Source organism: Bombina bombina, chromosome 3, assembly GCF_027579735.1.
Source record: "Bombina bombina isolate aBomBom1 chromosome 3, aBomBom1.pri, whole genome shotgun sequence".
Lineage (NCBI taxonomy): Eukaryota > Metazoa > Chordata > Amphibia > Anura > Bombinatoridae > Bombina > Bombina bombina.
In genome coordinates this window covers 1277208386-1277231368 of record NC_069501.1, presented here as the reverse complement: position 1 = coordinate 1277231368, position 22983 = coordinate 1277208386, and the positions used below count along the sequence as shown (strand labels likewise).

The following is a 22983-nucleotide window of genomic DNA, read 5'->3' as shown; positions in this document are numbered from 1 at the left end:
TAGTTCCCAAAAAAGAGGGAACCTTCAGACCAATTCTGGATTTAAAGATCCTAAACAAATTTCTCAGGGTACCATCGTTCAAAATGGAAACCATTCGAACGATTCTACCCACTATCTAGGAAGGTCAATTTATGACTACCGTGGATCTAAAGGATGCGTACCTACATATTCCTATCCACAAAGAACATCATCAGTTCCTAAGGTTCGCCTTTCTGTACAAACATTACCAGTTTGTGGCCCTCCCATTCGGATTAGCCACTGCTTCAAGGATTTTCACATAGGTACTCGGGTCCCTTCTAGCGGTTCTAAGACCGAGGGGCATTGCAGTAGTACCATACTTGGACGACATTCTAATACAAGCGTCGTCCCTTTCAAAAGCAAAGGCTCATACAGACATCGTTCTGGCCTTTCTCAGATCTCACGGATGGAAGGTGAACATAGAAAAAAGTTCTCTGTCTCTGTCAACAAGAGTTCCCTTCTTGGGAACAATAATAGATTCCTTAGAAATGAGGATTTTTCTGACAGATGTCAGAAAGTCAAAACTTCTAAGCGCTTGTCAAGTTCTTCATTCTGTTCCACGTCCTTCCATAGCTCAGTGCATGGAAGTAGTAGGGTTGATGGTTGCAGCAATGGACATAGTTCCTTTTGCGCTAATTCATCTAAGACCATTACAACTGTGCATGCTGAAACAGTGGAATGGGGACTATACAGACTTGTCTCCAGTGATTCAAGTAGATCAGAAGACCAGAGATTCACTCCGTTGGTGGATATCCCTGGACCACCTGTCCCAGGGAATGAGCTTCCGCAGACCAGAGTGGGTCATTGTCACGACCGACGCCAGTCTAGTGGGCTGGGGTGCGGTCTGGGAATCCCTGAAAGCTCAGGGACTATGGTCTCGGGAAGAGTCTCTTCTCCCGATAAACATTCTGGAACTAAGAGCGATATTCAATGCTCTCAGGGCTTGGCCTCAGCTTGCAAAGGCCAGATTCATAAGATTCCAATCAGACAACATGACGACTGTTGCGTATATCAATCATCAGGGGGGGAACAAGGAGTTCCCTGGCGATGAAAGAAGTGACCAAAATAATACAATGGGCGGAGAATCACTCCTGCCATCTATCTGCGATCCACATCCCAGGTGTGGAAAACTGGGAAGCGGATTATCTGAGTCATCAGACATTCCATCCGGAGGAGTGGGAACTCCACCCGGAGATTTTTGCCCAGTTGACTCAATTATAGGGCATTCCAGACATGGATCTGATGGCGTCTCGTCAGAACTTCAAGGTTCCTTGCTACGGGTCCAGATCCAGGGATCCCAAGGCGACTCTAGTGGATGCACTAGTAGCGCCTTGGACCTTCAACCTAGCTTATGTGTTCCCACCGTTTCCTCTCATTCCCAGGCTGGTAGCCAGGATCAAACAGGAGAGGGCCTCAGTGATCTTGATAGCTCCTGCGTGGCCACGCAGGACTTGGTATGCAGACCTGGTGAATATGTCATCGGTTCCACCATGGAAGCTACCTTTGAGACAGGACCTTCTTGTTCAGGGTCCATTCGAACATCCAAATCTGGTCTCCCTCCAGCTGACGGCTTGGAGATTGAACGCTTGATTCTATCAAAGCGTGGGTTTTCAGATTCTGTGATAGATACTCTGGTTCAGGCCAGAAAACCGGTAACTAGAAAGATTTACCATAAAATATGGAAAAAGATATATCTGCTGGTGTGAATCCAAGGGATTCCCATGGAATAAGATAAAAATTCCTAAGATTCTTTCCTTTCTGCAAGAAGGTTTGGATAAAGGATTATCTGCAAGTTCTCTAAAGGGACAGATTTCTGCTTTATCTGTCTTACTACACAAACGACTGGCAGCTATGCCAGATGTTCAAGCATTTGTTCAGGCTCTGGTTAGGATCAAGCCTGTTTACAGACCTTTGACTCCTCCCTGGAGTTTAAATCTAGTTCTTTCAGTTCTTCAAGGGGTTCCGTTTGAACCTCTACATTCCATAGATATTAAGTTGTTATCTTGGAAAGTTTTGTTTTTGGTTGCTATTTCTTCTGCTAGAAGAGTTTCAGAGTTATCTGCTCTGCAGTGTTCTCCGCCCTATCTGGTGTTCCATGCAGATAAGGTGGTTTTGCGTACTAAGCCTGGTTTTCTTCCAAAGGTTGTTTCTAACAAAAATATTAACCAGGAGATAGTTGTACCTTCTTTGTGTCCGAATCCAGTTTCAAAGAAGGAACGTTTGTTACACAATTTGGACGTAGTCCGTGCTCTAAAATTCTATTTAGAAGCTACAAAAGATTTCAGACAAACATCTTCTCTGTTTGTCGTCTATTCTGGTAAAAGGAGAGGTCAAAAAGCGACTTCTACCTCTCTTTCCTTTTGGCTTAAAAGCATCATCTGATTGGCTTACGAGACTGCCGGACGGCAGCCTCCTTAAAGAATCACAGCTCACTCCACTAGGGCTGTGGCTTCCACATGGGCCTTCAAGAACGAGGCTTCTGTTGATCAGATATGTAAGGCAGCGACTTGGTCTTCACTGCACACTTTTGCCAAATTTTACAAATTTGATACTTTTGCTTCTTCGGAGGCTATTTTTGGGAGAAAGGTTTTGCAAGCCGTGGTGCCTTCCGTTTAGGTAACCTGATTTGCTCCCTCCCTTCATCCGTGTCCTAAAGCTTTGGTATTGGTTCCCACAAGTAAGGATGACGCCGTGGACCGGACACACCAATGTTGGAGAAAACAGAATTTATGCTTACCTGATAAATTACTTTCTCCAACGGTGTGTCCGGTCCACGGCCCGCCCTGGTTTTTTAATCAGGTCTGATGAATTATTTTCTCTAACTACAGTCACCACGGTACCATATGGTTTCTCCTATATTTTTCCTCCTGTCCGTCGGTCGAATGACTGGGGTGGGCGGAGCCTAGGAGGGACTATATGGCCAGCTTTGCTGGGACTCTTTGCCATTTCCTGTTGGGGAAGAGATATTCCCACAAGTAAGGATGACGCCGTGGACCGGACACACCGTTGGAGAAAGTAATTTATCAGGTAAGCATAAATTCTGTTTTTTACTCTCAGGCAGAAATTGGAAGAAGACTTCTGCCTGGAGGTTTGATGATCTTAGCGGTTTGTAACTAAGGTCCATTGCTGTTCTCACACATAACTGAAGAGTATGGAAAGAAAACTTCAGTTGGGGGGGACGGTCTGCAGATTGCCTGCTTTGAGGTATGTTCAGTATATTTTTTTCTAGAGAGATGATAAGGTCTAGAAAATGCTGACAGTGCCTGGTATATTTAAGGTAAGCCTGATACAGTGATTTAACAACAACTGGGATCATGCTTGCAAAAAGGGATAATATTCATGTTAATATCTATATTACTTAGTTTAAAAACGTTTGCATGATTTATAAATAAAAACTTTTTTTCTCTGAGGGTGATAAATCTATATTTGGGGCCTAGTTTCCACATGGCTTGTTAGATTACTCCTAGGAGTACTTTTTAAGGCCCTCTGACTTTGAGTGCATGGTGGGAGGGGCCTATTTTCAGTCTGAGACATCCAGCTTCCCTGAAGGAGTCCTCTGGCTTATAGGACCTCTATAGAGGGTTTTGTTCCTGCAAAAATCGTTTTTAAGGGCAGGTAGGAGCCACATTAGAGCTGTGGCAGTGTGTTTGTATTTTTGTTAACAGGTTTAATGTTTTTCTAATTCGTTTTTGGGCCTGAGGGGTTAATCATCCATTTGCAAGTGGGTGCAATGCTGCTTTAGTCCCTTATACACACTGTAAAAATTTCGTAGAGTTTACTACTTTTTTTCACTGTTTTGCAGTTTATGTGGTAGTTTTTTTCTCTTAAAGGCACAGTACCGTTTTTTATTATTGTTTTTTTCACATTTATTAAAGTGTTTTCCAAGCTTGCTGGTCTCATTACTAGTCTGTTAAACATGTCTGACATAGAGGAAACTCCTTGTTCATTATGTTTAGAAGCCATTGTGGAACCCCCTTTTAGAATGTGTACCAAATGCACTGACCTTTCTATAAGTTATAAAGACCATATTATGGCTTTTAAAAATTTATCACCTGAGGTTTCTGAGACTGACAAAAGGGAGGTTATGCCATCTAGCTCTCCCCACGTGTCAGAACCTATAACTCCCGCTCAAGGGACGCCAAGTACATCTAGCGCGTCCAATGCGTTTACTTTACAAGACATGGCGGCAGTTATGAATCATACCCTCACAGAGGTATTGTCCAAACTGCCAGGGTTACAAGGAAAGCGGGACAGCTCTGGGGCTAGAACAAATACAGAGCTCTCTGACGCTTTAGTAGCTATGTCTGATATACCCTCACAATGTGCAGAAGTTGAAGCAGGAGAGCTTCTATCTGTTTTCAGAAATGATTACTAAGGAATGGGATAGACCAGGTGTGGCGTTCTCTCCCCCTCCTGCTTTTAAGAAAATGTTTCCTATAGATGCCGCTACACGGGACTTGTGGCAGATGGTCCCTAAGGTGGAGGGAGCAGTCTGTACCCTAGCTAAGCGTACAACTATTCCTGTCGAGGACAGTTGTGCTTTCCTAGATCCTATGGATAAGAAATTAGAGGGTTTCCTTAAGAAAATCTTTATACAACAAGGTTTTATTCTCCAGCCTCTTGCATGCATTGCCCCAGTCACTGCTGCAGCGGCTTTCTGGTTCGAGTCTCTGGAGGAGGCTTTACAGGTAGAGATCCCGTTGGATGATATCCTTGACAGGCTTAAAGCTCTTAAGTTAACCAATTCATTTATTTCTGACGCTGTTTTTCATTTAACCAAGCTAACGGCTAAAAATTCAGGTTTTGCCATTCAGGCGCGTAGGGCGCTATGGCTTAAATCCTGGTCAGCTGATGTCACTTCAAAGTCTAAACTTCTCAAGATCCCCTTCAAAGGGCAGACCCTATTTGGGCCTGGACTGAAGGAGATCATTTCTGATATTACTGGAGGAAAAGGCCACGCCCTTCCCCAGGATAGGTCCAACAAGTTAAGGACCAAACAGACTAATTTTCATTCCTTTCGAAACTTCAAGAGTGGCGCAGCTTCATCTTCCTCTTCTACAAAAAAAGAGGGAAATTTTGCCCAGTCCAAGCCAGTCCAGAGACCTAAACAAGCTTGGAACAAGGGGAAACAGGCCAAAAAGCCTGCTGCTGCCTCTAAGACAGCATGAAGGAGTAGCCCCCGATCCGGGACCGGATCTAGTGGGGGCAGACTTTCTCTCTTCGCCCAGGCTTGGGCAAGAGACGTCCAGGATCCCTGGGCTCTGGAGATTGTTTCTCAGGGATATCTTTTGGATTTCAAAGCTTCATCTCCAAAGGGGAGATTTCATCTCTCACAATTATCTGCAAACCAGATAAAGAGAGAGGCATTCTTACATTGCGTTCAAGACCTACTAGTTATGGGAGTGATCCACCCAGTTCCAAAGGAGGAACAGGGGCAGGGCTTCTATTCAAATCTGTTTATAGTTCCCAAGAAAGAGGGAACTTTCAGACCAATCTTGGATCTCAAGATCCTAAACAAATTTCTCAGGGTCCCATCCTTCAAAATGGAGACTATCCGAACCATCCTCCCTATTATCCAGGAGGGTCAATATATGACTACCGTGGATTTAAAGGATGCTTATCTACATATTCCGATACACAGGGATCATCATCAGTTTCTCAGGTTCGCCTTCCTAGACAGGCATTACCAGTTTTGTGGCTCTTCCCTTCGGGTTAGCCACGGCACCAAGAATCTTTACGAAGGTTCTAGGGTCCCTTCTGGCGGTTCTAAGACCGCGGGGTATAGCAGTAGCCCCTTACCTAGACAACATCCTGATACAGGTGTCAACTTTTCATATCGCCAGGTCCCATACGGACATTGTTCTGGTATTCCTAAGGTCTCACGGGTGGAAGGTGAATGAAGGAAAGAGTTCTCTTCCTAGGATCTCTGATAGATTCAGTAGAAATGAAGATTTATCTGACAGAGGTCAGGTTGTCAAAACTTCTAACTTCCTGCCGTGCTCTTTATTCCATTTCTCGTCCGTCAGTGGCTCAGTGTATGGAGGTAATCGGGTTAATGGTAGCGGCAATGGACATAGTTCCGTTTGCCCGCCTACATTGCATGCTCAATCAGTGGAATGGGGATTACACAGATTTGTCCCCTCTACTAAATCTGGATCAAGAGACCAGGGATTCTCTTCTCTGGTGGCTATCTCGGGTCCATCTGTCCAAGGGAATGAGTTTCCGCAGGCCAGAATGGACTATAGTAACGACAGATGCCAGCCTTCTGGGCTGGGGTGCAGTGTGGAACTCCCTGAAGTCTCAGGGTTCGTGGACTCAGGAGGAGGCCCTCCTTCCGATAAACATTCTGGAACTAAGAGCGATATTCAATGCTCTTCAGGCTTGGCCTCAGCTAGCTGCGGTCAGGTTCATCAGATTTCAGTCGGACAACATCACGACTGTAGCCTATATCAACCATCAGGGGGGAACAAGGAGCCCCCTGGCAATGTTGGAGGTTTCAAAGATAATTCTATGGGCAGAGGTTCACTCTTGCCATCTCTCAGCTATCCATATCCCAGGAGTAGAGAACTGGGAGGCAGATTTTCTAAGTCGGCAGACTTTTCATCCGGGGGAGTGGGAGCTCCAATCCGGAGGTATTTGCCCAGTTGATCCAACTTTGGGGCAAACCAGAACTGGATCTCATGGTGTCTCATCAGAACGCCAAGCTTCCTTGTTAGGGTCCAGGTCCAGGGATCCCAAGGCAGCGCTGATAGATGCTCTAGCAGAGCCCTGGTCCTTCAGCCTGGCTTATTTGTTTCCACTGTTTCCTCTGCTCCCTCGTCTGATTGCCAAGATCAAGCAGGAGAGAGCTTCGGTGATCTTGATAGCCCCTGCGTGGCCACGCAGGACTTGGTATGCAGATCTGGTGGACATGTCATCCTTTCCACCATGGACTCTGCCGCTAAGACAGGACCTTCTACTTCAAGGTTTCTTCAAACATCCAAATCTAATTTCTCTACGTCTGACTGCTTGGAGATTGAACGCTTGATTCTATCAAAGCGTGGTTTTTCCGAATCAGTCATTGATACCTTAATTCAGGCTCGAAAGCCTGTCACCAGGTAAATCTATCATAAGATATGGTGTAAATATCTTCATTGGTGTGAATCCAAGGGTTACTCATGGAGTAAGGTCAGGATTCCTAGGATATCATCTTTTCTCCAAGAAGGATTGGAGAAGGGATTGTCAGCTAGTTCCTTAAAGGGACAGATTTCTGCTCTGTCTATTCTTTTGCACAAACGTCTGGCTGAGGTTCCAGACGTTCAGGCGTTTTGTCAGGCTTTAGTTAGAATCAAGCCTGTGTTTAAACCTGTTGCTCCGCCATGGAGTTTAAATTTAGTTATTAAAGTTCTTCAAGGGGTTCCGTTTGAACCTTTGCATTCCATAGATATTAAGCTTTTATCTTGGAAAGTTCTATTTTTAGTAGCTATCTCCTCGGCTCGAAGAGTTTCGGAGTTATCTGCTTTACAGTGTGATTCCCCTTATCTGATTTTCCATGCAGATAAGGTAGTGTTACGTACCAAATCTGGGTTTCTGCCTAAGGTGGTATCTAATAGGAATTTCAATCAGGAGATTGTTGTTCCTTCCCTATGTCTTAATCCTTTTTCAAAGAAGGAATGTCTATTACACAATCTTGATGTGGTTCATGCTGTAAAGTTTTATTTACAAGCTACGAAAGATTTTCGTCAAACATCTGCTTTGTTTGTTGTCTACTCTGGACAAAGGAGAGGCCAAAAGGCTTCAGCAACTTCTCTTTCATTTTGGCTAAGAAGCATAATTCGCTTAGCTTATGAGACTGCTGGCCAGCAGCCTCCTGAAAGAATTACAGCTCATTCTACTAGAGCAGTAGCTTCCACATGGGCTTCTAAACATGAGGCCTCTGTTGAACAGTTTTGTAAGGCGACGACTTGGTCTTCGCTTCATACCTTTTATAAATTCTATAAATTTGATACTTTTGCTTCTTCGGAGGCTATTTTTGGGAGAAAGGTCTTACAGGCAGTGGTGCCTTCCGTTTAAGTTCCTGCCTTGTCCCTCCCTTCATCCGTGTCCTAAAGCTTTGGTATTGGTATCCCACAAGTAATGGATGAACCCGTGGACTGGATACACCTTTACAAGAGAAAACAAAATTTATGCTTACCTGATAAATTTATTTCTCTTGTGGTGTATCCAGTCCATGGCCCGCCCTGTCATTTTAAGGCAGGTGTTTTTTATTTTTAAACTACAGTCACCACTGCACCCTATAGTTTCTCCTTTTTTTCTTGCTTGTCTTCGGTCGAATGACTGGGGGTGGCAGTTAGGGGAGGAGCTATATAGACAGCTCTGCTGTGGGTGTCCTCTTGCAGCTTCCTGTTGGGAAGGAGAATATCCCACAAGTAATGGATGAACCCATGGACTGGATACACCACAAGAGAAATAAATGTATCAGGTAAGCATACATTTTGTTTTCAAAGCTCTTACCACATCCAAAGAATGTAAGGATCTCTCCAAAGAATTCTCAGTATTAGGACACAAGGAAGGGACAACAATTTCTCTACTAATGTTGTTAGAATTCACAACCTTAGGTAAAAATTGAAAAGAAGTCCGCAAAACTGCCTTATCCTGATGAAAAATCAGAAAAGGAGACTCACAAGAAAGAGCAGATAGCTCAGAAACTCTTCTAGCAGAAGAGATAGCCAAAAGGAACAACACTTTCCAGGAAATTAGTTTAATGTCCAAAGAATTCATAGGCTCAAATGGAGGAGCCTGTAAAGCCTTCAGAACCAAATTAAAACTCCAAGGAGGAGAAATTGATTTAATGACAGGCTTAATACGAACTAAAGCCTGTACAAAACAGTGAATATCAGGAAGTATAGCAATCTTTCTGTGAAATAAAACAGAAAGAGTGGAGATTTGTCCTTTCAAGGAACTTGCAGACAAACCCTTATCCAAACCATCCTGAAGGAACTGTAAAATTCTAGGAATTCTAAAAGAATGCCAGGAGAATTTATGAGAAGAACACCATGAAATGTAAGTCTTCCAAACTCTATAATAAATCTTTCTAGAGACAGATTTACGAGCTTGTAACATAGTATTAATCACTGAGTCAGAGAAACCCCTATGACTTAGAACTAAGCGTTCAATTTCCATACCTTCAAATTTAATGTTTTGAGATCCTGATGGAAAAACGGACCTTGAGATAGTAGGTCTGGCCATAACGGAAGTGGCCAAGGCGGGCAACTGGACATCCGAACCAGATCCGCATACCAAAACCTGTGTGGCCATGCTGGAGCCACCAGCAACACAAATGACTGTTCCATGATGATTTTGGAGATCACTCTTTGAAGGAGAACTAGAGGCGGGAAGATGTAAGCAGGTTGATAACACCAAGGAAGTGTCAGCGCATCCACTGCTTCCGCCTGAACATCCCTGGACCTGGACAGGTATCTGGGAAGTTTCTTGTTTAGATGAGAGGCCATGAAATCTATCTCTGGAAGCCCCCACATCTTAACCATCTGAGAAAACACATCTGGATGGAGAGACCACTCCCCTGGATGTAAAGTCTGGCGGCTGAGATAATCCGCCTGCCAATTGTCTACGCCTGGGATATGCACCGCAGAGATTAGACAGGAGCTGGATTCCGCCCAGGCAAGTATCCGAGATACTTCTTTCATAGCTTGGGGACTGTGAGTCCCACCCTGATGATTGACATAAGCCACAGTTGTGATATTGTCTGTCTGAAAACAAATGGACGGTTCTCTCTTTAGCAGAGGCCAGAACTGAAGAGCCCTGAAAATTGCACGGAGTTCTAAAATATTTATTGGTAATCTCGCCTCTTGAGATTTCCAAACCCCTTGTGCGGTCAGACATCCATAAACAGCTCCCCAACCTGAAAGACTCGCATCTGTTGTGATCACAGTCCAGGTTGGGCGAACAAAAGAAGCCCCTTGAACCAAACGATGGTGATCTATCCACCATGTCAGAGAGTGTCGTACATTGGGATTCAAGGATATTAATTTTGATATCTTTGTATAATCCCTGCACCATTGATTCAGCATACAAAGCTGTAGAGGTCTCATGTGAAAACGAGCAAAGGGGATCGCGTCCGATGCTGCAGTCATGAGACCTAAAACTTCCATGCACATAGCCACTGAAGGGAATGACTGAGACTGAAGGAGCCGGCATGCTGTGACCAATTTTAAACGTCTCTTGTCTGTTAGAGACAGAGTCATGGACACTGAATCTATCTGGAAGCCTAAAAAGGTGACCCTTGTCTGAGGAATCAAGAAACTTTTTGGTAAATTGATCCTCCAACCATGTTTCCGAAGAAACAACACTAGTTGATTCGTGTGAGATTCTGCAGTATGTAAAGACTGAGCTAGTACCAAGATATCGTCCAAATAAGGAAACACCTCAATACCCTGTTCTCTGATTACAGATAGAAGGGCACCCAGAACCTTTGAAAAGATTCTAGGAGCTGTTGCTAGGCCAAATGGAAGAGCAACAAATTGGTAATGCTTGTCTAGAAAAGAGAATCTCAGAAACTGAAAGTGTTCTGGGTGAATCGGAATATGAAGGTATGCATCCTGCAAGTCTATTGTGGACATATAATGTCCTCGCTGAACAAAAGGCAGAATAGTCCTTATAGTCACCATCTTGAAAGTTGGTACTCTTACATAACGATTCAAAATTTTTAGATCCAGAACTGGTCTGAATAAATTTTCTTTCTTCGGTACAATGAATAGGTTTGAATAAAACCCCAAACCTTGTTCCTGAGGAGGAACTGGCATGATTACCCCTGAAGACTCCAGATCTGAAACACACTTCAGAAAAGCCTGAGCTTTTACTGGATTTACAGGGATGCATGAGAGAAAAAATCTTCTCACAGGAGGTCTTACTTTAAATCCTATTCGATACCCTTGAGAGACAATGCTCTGAATCCAATGATTTTGGACAGATTTTATCCAAAAATCCTTGAAAAACCTTAATCTGCCCCCTACAAGCTGAGCTGGCATGAGGGCCGCACCTTCATGCGAATTTAGGGGCTGACTTTGGTTTCCTAAATGGCTTGGATTTATTCCAATTTGAGGAAGGCTTCCAATTGGAAGCAGATTCCTTGGGGGAAGGATTGAGTTTTTGTTCTTTATTCTGACGAAAGGAACGAAAACGGTTAGAAGGCTTAGATTTACCCTTAGGTGTTTTATCCTGAGGCAAAAAAACTCCTTTTCCCACAGCGATAGTTGAAATAATAGAATCCAACTGAGAACCAAATAAATTATTACCTTGGAAAGAAAGAGATAGTAATCTAGATTTAGATGTCAAAATGATTAGCATGTTGCAGTAAGTAAACAACGCTAGATATGTCAGAATCCAATTCGTGTTGCGCTAAATTTTCCAACCAGAAAGTTGATGCAGCCGCAACATCAGCCAAAGAAATAGCAGGTCTGAGAAGATGACCTGAATATAAATAGGCTTTCCTTAGATAAGATTCAAGCTTCCTATCTAAAGGATCCTTAAAGGAAGTGCTATCTTCCATAGGAATAGTGGTACGTTTAGCAAGAGTAGAAATAGCCCCATCAACTTTGGGGATTTTTTTTCCCAAAACTCTATAGATTTTGCTGGTCGATCTGAAAATGGAGGAAGGAGATGAATCTCTACGACCGATAACAGAGAACCTATGAAATAGACCCCCGTTAGGGAAATCATCATATTCAAATAAGTGATACTCCCTTCACGTCCCTCTGACATTCGCTGTACTCTGAGAGGAATCGGGCTTCAACAATGCTGAGAAGCGCATATCAACGTAGAAATCTTAGCACAAACTTACTTCACCACCTCCATAGGAGGCAAAGTTTGTAAAAACTGAATTGTGGGTGTGGTGAGCAGTGTATTTATAGGCATTTTGAGGTTTGGGAAACTTTGCCCCTCCTGGTAGGATTGTATATCCCATACGTCACTAGCTCATGGACTCTTGCCAATTACATGAAAGAAATGAATATTTCAGATTCCAATGTTCTATTTATTCATAATTATACATATTTCTATATTTAGTTGATGTTTTTTTGCACAGATATATATTTATACCTATATATAGATGATTATATATAGGTATAGATATATGTGAATATCTATTTATAAATACATAGAACATATTCTGCTATGTGCAGGACATCAGAATGTGAAATATTTACAGTAAATACGCAGTATAACACTTTATTAAATGATTATTGTTTAAATACGTTTTCCAATGCACTTATATGTATATCTATATGTGTACATATGTATTTATGTGTTTATATGCGTGTAGATGTCTGTAAATACATACAGTATATACACATATATACATACATATAAATATTTTAAAATATGGATGTATGTATCTCTATATAGTGTTATTATGAGTGTAACTGTACTTTTGATGACACTTTTTTGTTTTGCGAAACAGTTAACCAGAGCTCTGAGGTTGCTTTAACAAGAAGCTCGTTTTCTTTAATTGTGCTCAAGCGATCGTGTCTACTTTCAACTTGTAATACGAGCGAAAAACCAGACGCTCGCAAATACCTGTGATAATCACCTTTTGGCATATGTGTAACTGTTAGTTTACTACTCGGAATGTGACCCTTAGTGTTTATAAAACAAACCTTTTCAGTTTCCTGGTAATTTGCTTCTCAGTATTCCTGCTGGCTCTTGTGCTGATACAGATCATTACTAATTAAAGCAAAGCAGAGATCAAGGGCCCGAATAGAGACCATGTGATTATTTAAATCCCATTACAAAATGCTGTATGGGGTTTGTGCCTAAAAGCTGATATTTAGTCTACAATTTTATAGACAAGAAAAGAAACTCTATAATATTTATAATATGTAACTACCTCATAAGCAATGGAATAAATTCCATGTATATTGTTCCTCAGTCTTTTTGTTTGCCATTTGCAGGTCGTAAGCCAAAAAAGATTGTCATTGTAGAGGCATCAGAGATTGGGAACCCAAAGCAGCCAGTGCCAAGTCAAAACAAACCTGGAACTCTTCATGATAATCATAATCCAGGGCAGAAGCATTTCCAAATAAAACAATCTGAGACTACAAACAAGCAACATTCAGCAAAGAGCAAAACTATCAAATCTTTCACTATGACTCTGAGAAAACCAGCAAGAAAAGTATGCAAAAGCAAAGCTTCATCTGCACACAAAGTGATAGTTCCATTCATTGATTCTTTTGGCCGCACTTACATGGAATGCAACGGTGAAATAGAAAGTGGCAGCACTATTGAACATACAGGTGTAAATGACAGTGCAGCTTGTAAGGATATTGAGCAGCAGAACCAGCAAGTTGTGCAACCAGAAAATAAACAAAGAGATAAGAACCACAATGTATGTAAGGAAAGCACAGGTCAGAAGGACAATGGTGTTACCCAGGAGAATCCAACTCACACAATATGTAGTAGAGGTTTGGAAGAAATCTACAAATGCATTAAAGAGGAAGTTGATCAGGAGACACCACAGTTTCCAGAATTGCAAGAAAGCTATACCGGACTCTTCATAAATGCCCAGTCTGAAGAGAAAAGGAATCAGTCCATGGACTTTTTATCCCAACAGATGGGGACATGTCCAGATCGGCCATATAGCTGCAATGTATGTTCAAAAACCTTTGTGAAAAAGCAACACCTGACGGCTCACAGGAGAACCCACACAGGGGAGAGGCCCTTCACATGTGGTCAGTGTGGAAGGAGTTTCCGCCAGAACTCTACACTCACCACGCATCTCTGGAGCCATGCTGGCCACAAGCCTTTTCACTGCAACTGTTGCCCAAAGAGCTTCAGCCGTAAAACAGACTTGATTGCCCACATAAGAAGACACACAGGGGAGCGTCCTTATGAATGTACTTTTTGCTGGGAGAGGTTTATACGGAAGAAGTCTCTAAAGAGACACCTCGAGAAACATACCGCTGGAAAGCTGGCGCCTCGCTGGGTGAATAACCATCCTAAAGTGGAGCCGAGCAGCAGCGTTGGAATAATGATACCAAAGTACGAGGAATGTCCTACTGAGGGGCCACCAACTCTTGCATTATCTGAACTCACAGCACAGGTAATAGATATGTTACGTATATATTTGTACTATGTATATTTATATTGTGCCCATTTGTACTAACTGTATTTTCTACAAGTCTAAATGACTTCTTGACCCTTAGCAGTGAGTTGTGAATACATATTTGCAAATATCTTGGGGATCCAATCTGTGGGATGCAGATAGCTCTAATGGTAGCAACATCCCCAATAGTAGATGACGGACAGTTTTGCATGTTCCATGTTACTGTTATCTATACAATATGTCCTGTCCTGCACATGGACATTATTCTCATTAGATTAATCACACTTTATTCAAATTAAAATGAATTGGTCTGTCCAATCCTGTGAGTTTATGAGTAGGTAACATGGATTATGTGTTAGAAGTTAATGAAATTAGTTGCATTTCCATGGTATCTGAAACAAGAAAACAGAGAAGCTTTTTACTCAATCCCCTCTTACCAAAGACACCTCTGATTTAAGTATCTTGGTTGAAAGTAACCCATAGCATATGATGAACTATCTAACCATTGGTTTTACTAATATAAATTCTATCTGACCTCTCATGTTGTGTTGGGCTCCAGTGAAGCATAAATAGGGCAACTGTTCCTCTAACTCCCTGTAGTGCCCCTGTTATTATCATATCTTCCAACAACAATGACCCTAACAGCTAGCAGTTGTCTCCCCAAGATCTGTACATGTAGGTGCAGCTTCTGGGTCCTGTAATGGTCTGTATATGTCTTCTCTTTATACCATTTCACAACATACTATCTATAGAGCTCCTTACATTTCATTTGGTTTAGAATCTGACACTGTATATTTGTGTTTAGACAAATCCTTATTTCTTTCATGTAATTGGCAAGAGTCCATGAGCATAGTGACGTATGGGATATACATTTCTACCAGGAGGGGCAAAGTTCCCAAACTTCAAAATGCCTATAAATACACCCCCTCACCACACCAACAATTCAGTTTTACAAACTTTGCCTCCTGTGGAGGTGGTAAAGTGAGTTTGTACTTGATTTTTATGATTTCTTCTTTGATTAGCACTTCTAAGCATTCTGAAGCCCAATTCCTCTCAGAGTACAGTGTTTGTCAGAGGGATGTGAAGAGAGTATCAACTATTTGATTTCTTTTTAAAGATACGATGAGTCCACGGATTTCATCCTTACTTGTGGGATATCGCCTCTTGGTCAGCAGGAGGAGGCAAAGAGCACCACAGCAGAGCTGTATATATAGCTCCTCCCTTCCCTCCCACTCCAGTCATTCTCTTTGCCTGTGTTAGTGATTGGAAGAGGTAAAGTGAGGTGTTAGTTTAGATCTTGAATCAAGAGTTTATTATTTTTAAAAATGGTGCCAGTGAGTGCTATTTTATTTCGGGGTGTAGCCGTATTCCTTGTCAGCCTCTAGAGTAGAGCTACAGGTGGCTTTTAAGCAATGGGAACTGGGGGGATTCACATTCTCTCAGCATCTCCCATACTATGTGTTGCCCTGCAGATGATGGTCTTAGCAGATATTATCTAAGACCCTGTTTGTTCCCACAGAATTACTGGAGGAGAAGAGGAACCTCTGGATCGTGTGGGACAAGTCATGCTGTCGCTCAGCATAGAGGTAGGTGCAGCATTTTATTTTCTGGGATACCCCTTAACTCAGAACCGGCTGTGCCTATACCATATCTATCAGTGGGGGGAATAGTCATTTTAGGGTTTCCCCCATTGCTGTGTGACATTTCTTCTTTCAGGACTAGAAAAGATGTGTGGGACCTGAGTCACGATGGAGGAATAATTTATTAAGACTCCTACTGTGACTGTTTTCATTTTGTTCCAGTACATTGGGCAGGATGCTGGGAGTATTCTATTAGAGGAGCTGTTTATATAAACTCCGATTTAGGGCTGTGTGTGAGCGTCTGGCAAGTCTACTGATGAGATTCAGAGTATGCCGCAACTTTCTCCCCAAACGTCACAGCCCTTAACGCCCGCTCAAGCGGAGCCAAGTACCTCTGCAGCCTCTGCTGCAATTACTTTAAAGGACATAGCGCAGAAGGAAGGAAGCTCACTTAGTTAATACAGCTTCTGATACTTTAATGGCGATCTCAGATATACCCTCACACACCTCTGAATTGGAGGCTATGGAGGTCCTATCCGAAGGTGAACTTTCTGACTCTGGAAGTGTCTTGCCACTGAGAGATTCAGAAGTGGTTTCCTTCAGGTTTAAACTTGAACACCTCCGCCTTTTATTAAGGGAGGTTTTGGTTACTCTGGATGACTGTGATTCAATTGTGGTTCCTCCAGAAAAAATAAGTAAGTTGAACAGATATCTAGAAGTCCATTCTTATTCTGATGTTTTTCCAGTTCCTAAAAGAACTTCAGAAATTATTGCTAAAGAATGGGAGAGACCAGGTATTCCCTTTTCTCCTTCTACCGTTTTCAAGGAAATGTATCCTATAGCTAACGCTATTAGGGATTCTTGGCAGACGGTCCCTAAGGTGGAAGGAGCTATTTCTACCTTGGCCAAACGAACTACTATTCCTATCGAGGATAGTTGTGCTTTCAAAGACCCTATGGATAAGAAATTAGAGGGTCTCTTTAAGAAAATCTATGTTCATCAAGGGTTGCTATTGCAGCCGGCAGCTTGCATTGTTACGGTTACAAGTGCAGCTGCTTATTTTTTTGATGCTCTGGAAGAATCTCTTAAGACTGAGACTTCTTTGGAAGTGATACAAGATAGGATTAAAGCTCTTAAATTAGCTAATTCATTTATTACTGACGCTTCCCTGCAGATTACCAAATTGGCGGCTAAGAGTTCGGGGTTCTCCATCTTAGCACGCAGAGCCTTATGGTTGAAATCTTGGTCTGCGGATGTATCTTCCAAGTCTAAACTTTTGGCTATCCCTTACAAGGGGAAGACCTTGTTCGGACCTGACTTGAAGGAAATTATTTCTGACATCACGAGGGGCAAGGGTCATTTCCTCCCTCAGGATAAGAGATCCAAACAGAGGGGTCGACAGAGTCATTTTCGTTCCTTTCGAAATTTCAAGGGAACTCCCTCTTCCTCTAAGCAGGAAGGGAACTATCCACAAACCAAGTCTACCTGGAGACCCAACCAGTCTTGGAACAAGGGTAAACAATCCAAGAAACCTGCTGCTGCTCCCAAGTCAGCATGAAGGGTTGGCCGCCGATCCGGGACCGGATCTAGTAGGGGGCAGACTGTCTTTCTTCATCCAGGCTTGGATGAGAGATGTTCAGGATCCCTGGGCAATAGATATAGTGTCTCAGGAATACAAACTGGAATTCAAAAATTCTTCCCCCTGAGGAAGTTTTCTTCTTTCACGATTATTTGTAGACCAGATAAAAAGAGAGGCGTTCTTACGCTGTGTAAGAGACCTATCCCCCATGTGAGTAATCTGTCCCGTTCCAATTCAGGAGCAGGGACAGGGGTTTTACTCAAATCTGTTTGTAGTTCCCAAAAAAGAGGGAGCTTTCAGACCTATCTTAGATCTCAAGAGTCTAAACAAGTTTCTCAGAGTTCCATCTTTCAAGATGGAAACTATTCGTACCATTCTTCCATTGATCCAGGAGGGTCAATTTATGGCGACAGTGGATCTAAAGGATGCATACCTTCATGTTCCCATCCACAGAGATCATTACAAGTTCCTGAGATTTGCATTTCTGGACAAACACTTTCAGTTCGTGGCTCTTCCTTTCATTCTAGCCACAGCACCCAGAATCTTCACAAAGGTTCTGGGGTCTTTACTGGCAGTTCTAAGGCCGCAGGGCATTGCACTGGCGCCTTATCTGGACGATAAACTGATCCAGGCGTCAACATTTCCACTAGCAAGGTCCCAATACCGACATTGTGCTTTCCTTCCTAAGGACCCACGGGTGGAAGGTAAACCTGGAAAAGAGTTTGTTAGTTCCTCAGACAAGGGTGCCCTTTCTGGGAACTGTATTCAACTCTATTTCAATGAAGATTTTTCTGACGGAGGTCAGAAAGTTAAAAATTCTGAATACATGTCGAGCCATTCAGTGCAATCCTCGTCCGTCAGTGGCTCAGTGCATGGAGGTAATCGGATTGATGGTGGCGGCAATGGACATTGTACCGTTTGCACGGTTTCATCTAAGACCTCTGCAATTGAGCATGCTCAGGCAGTGGAATGGAGATTATACAGATCTGTCTCCTCTAATATTTCTAGATCAAGAGACAAGGGATTCTCTTCTATGGTGGTTGTCACTGGATCATCTGTCCCAGGGGAAATGCTTCCGCAGACCCTCATGGGTAATAGTGACAACGGATGCCAGTCTGTTAGGTTGGGGAGCAGTTTGGAACTCCCTAAGGGATCAGGGTGTGTGGACTCGGGCGGAGTCTCTACTTCCCATCAATATTCTGGAGTTGAGAGCAATATTCAATGCTCTTCAGGCTTGACCTCAGTTGGCTTAGGCCCAATTCATCAGATTTCAGTCGGACAACATAACGACGGTAGCTTACATCAATCAGGGAGGAACAAGAAGTTCCTTGGCGATGACAGAGGTTGCCAAGATTATACAGTGGGCGGAGTCTCACTCTTGCCATCTGTCAGCGATCTACATCCAAGGGGAGGAAAACTGAGAGGAAGACTTTCTGAGTAGGCAGACATTTCATCCAGGAGAGTGGGAACTCCATCCGGAGATATTTTCCAACTGGATTCTCAGATGGGGCAGGCCGGAGTTGGATCTCATGGCATCTCGTCAGAATGCCAAGCTTCCGAGATACGGGTCCAGGTCCAGGGATCCACAAGTGGAGCTGATAGATGCCCTGGCAGTGCTTTGGTCTTTCATCCTAGCTTATGTATTTCCTCCGTTTGCTCTTCTTTTCAGGGTGATTGCTCGAGTCAAACAGGAGAGGGCATCGGTAATCCTCATCGCCCCTGCATGGCCTCGCAGGATTTGGTATGCGGATCTGGTGGAGATGTCATCTCAGCCACCGTGGAAGCTACCATTAAGAAAGGACCTTCTCATTCAAGGTCCCTTCCATCATCCGAATCTAGTTTCTCTACAACTGACTGCCTGGAGATTGAACGCTTAATTTTATCTAAGCAAGGTTTTTCTGATTCGGTTATAGATACTTTAATTCAGGTACGTAAGCCTGTTACTAGGAAGATTTACCATAAGATATGGCGTAAATATCTTTATTGGTGTGATTCCAGGGGCTACTCATAGAGTAGGGTTCGGCTTCCCAGGATTTTGTCCTTTCTCCAAGAAGGATTGGAGAAGGGGATGTCAGCAAGTTCCTTAAAGGGACAGATTTCTGCTTTATCTATTTTCTTACACAAGCGTCTGGCAAGTGTTCCAGATGTACAATCTTTTTGTCAGGCTCTGACTAGAATCAGGCCTGTATTTAGACCTATTGCTTCTCCTTGGAGTTTAAATTTAGTTTTTAGAGTTCTTCAAGGGGTTCCATTTGAACCTATGCATTCCGTAGATATTAAGTTATTATCTTGGAAGGTTTTATTTCTGGTTGCTATTTCATCTGCTCGCAGAGTATCTGAGCTTTTGGCATTGCAATTTGATTCTCCTTATCTTATTTTCCATGCAGATAAGGTGGTGTTACGTACTAAACCTGGTTTTCTTCCTAAGGTTGTTTCAAATAGGAATATCAATCAGGAGATTGTTGTTCCTTCTTTGTGTCCTAATCCTTCTTCTAATAAGGAACGTTTGTTACATAATTTAAACGTAGTCCGTGCTTTAAAGTTTTACTTAAAAGCGACTATGGATTTTCGACAATCGTCTTCTTTGTTGTTTTTTCAGGGAAACGTAGGGGTCAGAAAGCTACAGCTACCTCTCTTTCTTTTTGGCTGAGGAGTGTTACGGTTGCCTCCAGGCTGGCTGGAAGTTGGACCGTAGAAAAGGATGCTCCTAGCGCTCACCAAAGGATCATCAGCACCGTAGACACTATAACTACTACGTAGCCACCATACGTAATGCAGACTCTACGAACCACCGCTGCTGGGCTGGTATCTCGCCATCTGCTCTGCGCCCTGGACCTACGACCAGGCTCCAGTAGGTGAACCTCTTCCTTCTGTACAGCAAAGCAGGATCAGGAACAAGAGCTGTTACAAGAGCTCAGTAGCTAAGGGAGTATATAGAGCATAGCAATCCCTGTAGTGATTATAGCTGTCCCCTACAAACATGAGTCAAAGCTGCAAGTTAGAGGGTCAGAAAAGGTCTGATGTGCTGGAACACACAGCCTGCTTTTTATTGAGGTTACATGCAAAAAGGACACTCTCAGGGGGAGGCATAAAATCCCCAATCACACATTTGATACATTTAGATAGAGACAACGCCCTTTGACAGGCCACAACATTACTTCAGCAGATAACAAGTTACACACAATAAAACAATGCAGTCCACCTTATCACTAGCAGTCTGATTAGGCAATGGGAATGTTTATCACTAAACTTAATTAGAGCTGATCCCAGCAAACTTGTATTTAGAATAGGTTCTTGAAGCTGAACAAAATTAACTCTTAATGGCACACAATGAAAACTAATGCTTTTGTAACAGTGCTCCCTTTCTGTGGAACACTCTGCCTGTGTGGTACTTGGTTCAGTAAGCCCTATTTACTGAACCAAGTGGGAGAAGCCAGGGACAAGTTATTTTACAGGTCTGGGGACATAGTCTTAAAGGGGCATTGTTCACCAAAGTCACAATATGTCCCCAGACGGTTCTTAAAGGGCCATACACACCCAATAAAAGTTAATAGGTTTTCAGGGGCACAATCTTCCAGGGGCCATAGTCATGAGGAAGGAGGCTGGCAAATAGGCTTCTCCACGATCCATGGAAGCAGGGCAATTTTTCATTTAAAGGGCCAATTACAAATAGCAGTTTGTAACATATCTCCCCTTTTGGAGGGAGACTAACCAGGCACCTGACCTTCTGTCGGTCAGTGCCTAAGTTAGTCTCACAACCCACCCACAAATAAACATTAGCAGCAAAGTAGCCCCCCCACAATAAGTAGTACTGGCCTGTAGGTTTCAGGTTGTAGGATGAAAGTGTAGCATCCTCGGCCTTCCTGGCGCAGCTGGGCAAATAGCTGGTGGTACTTGGGGGGCAGAGGCCAGCGGCTGCGGCTGGGGAGAGAGACCGGTTGTCTCCTCTCCCTGGAAGGCACACTCCGGCTGGGGAGGGAGGTCAATGCTCTCCCCTCCCTGTAGCTGGGTCTGTCGCTGGGGATCTGGGCCGCCTGCCCAGCATCCCTGTAGGGCCGGTAGAGAGACTGCGGTCCCATCTCCACCTGCCGGCTGGGGGTCCTCCCAGGACCAGTCTATGAGGCCTGCTGCCTCTGGTATCTCTGGTTGGGGTTGGGGAAGGAGACCGGTTGTCTCTTCCCTCTGCACGGTATACTGCCGCTGGGGAGGGAGGTCGCTGCTCTCCTCTCCCTGTAACTCACTTTCTCGCTGGAGACCAGGTGTCCATACCCTCAAACTCCACAGTTGGCGCTCAAAGGCTCGTGCCGCTTCGTTCTCAGTATCCAATTCCCGGATGATGCGACTGACTACCTCCTGCGCAGGGTCTGGACCATATCGGACTAGCCGCCTCTTTACCTCTGGAACGAAATCAGCGCCCTCATAGTGACGGATCCGGTTGAGGTGCTCTTCACAGGGTTCTGACCAGTATCTTGTCAGCTCCATGCTGCTGTAGGTAGGGACGCTGCGCAGTGGCTAGCGTTGCCCTCAATAACTCTCATACGATACCAGTGCTGTTGGGGTGCTGCTCCTTGCGCTAGGACGCCATCCCACCGCTGCCACCAAATGTTACAGTTGCCTCCAGGCTGGCTGGAAGTTGGACCGTAGAAAAGGATGCTCCTAGCGCTCACCAAAGGATCATCAGCACCGTAGACACTATAACTACTGCGTAGCCACCATACGTAATGCAGACTCTACGAACCACCGCTGCTGGGCTGGTATCTCGCCGTCTGCTCTGCGCCCTGGACCTACGACCAGGCTCCAGTAGGTGAACCTCTTCCTTCTGTACAGCGAAGCAGGATCAGGAACAAGAGCTCTTACAAGAGCTCAGTAGCTAAGGGAGTATATAGAGCATAGCAATCCCTGTAGTGATTATAGCTGTCCCCTACAAACATGAGTCAAAGCTGCAAGTTAGAGGCTCAGAAAAGGTCTGATGTGCTGGAACACACAGCCTGCTTTTTATTGAGGTTACATGCAAAAAAGGACACTCTCAGGGGGAGGCATAAAATCCCCAATCACACATTTGATACATTTAGATAGAGACAACGCCCTTTGACAGGCCACAACATAACTTCAGCAGATAACAAGTTACACACAATAAAACAATGCAGTCCACCTTATCACTAGCAGTCTGATTAGACAATGGGAATGTTTATCACTAAACTTAATTAGAGCTGATCCCAGCAAACTTGTATTTAGAATAGGTTCTTGAAGCTGAACAAAATTAACTCTTAATGGCACACAATGAAAACTAATGCTTTTGTAACAGTGCTCCCTTTCTGTGGAACACTCTGCCTGTGTGGTACTTGGTTCAGTAAGCCCTATTTACTGAACCAAGTGGGAGAAGCCAGGGACAAGTTATTTTACAGGTCTGGAGACATAGTCTTAAAGGGGCATTGTTCACCAAAGTCACAATATGTCCCCAGACGGTTCTTAAAGGGCCATACACACCCAATAAAAGTTAATAGGTTTTCAGGGGCACAATCTTCCAGGGGCCATAGTCATGAGGAAGGAGGCTGGCAAATAGGCTTCTCCACGATCCATGGAAGCAGGGCAATTTTTCATTTAAAGGGCCAGTTACAAATAGCAGTTTGTAACAAGGAGTATCATCCGTTTTGCTTATAAGACTGCTGCGAATTACGGCTCATTCCACTAGGGTTGTGGCTTCCTCA

The 22983-nt window shown here is 43.6% G+C and overlaps 1 protein-coding gene across 1 annotated transcript in view; it reads left to right on the top strand.

Annotated features, from left to right (window-relative positions):
* The window catches only part of LOC128654739 (zinc finger protein 37A), a 130688-nt gene that overhangs the window by 38457 nt on the left and 69248 nt on the right, over positions 1 to 22983 (top strand). Inside the window, exon 4 of the mRNA XM_053708835.1 lies at positions 12966 to 14113. Coding sequence (XP_053564810.1) covers positions 12966 to 14113 — 1148 coding nt within the window. The remainder of the gene's footprint in view (positions 1 to 12965; positions 14114 to 22983) is intronic.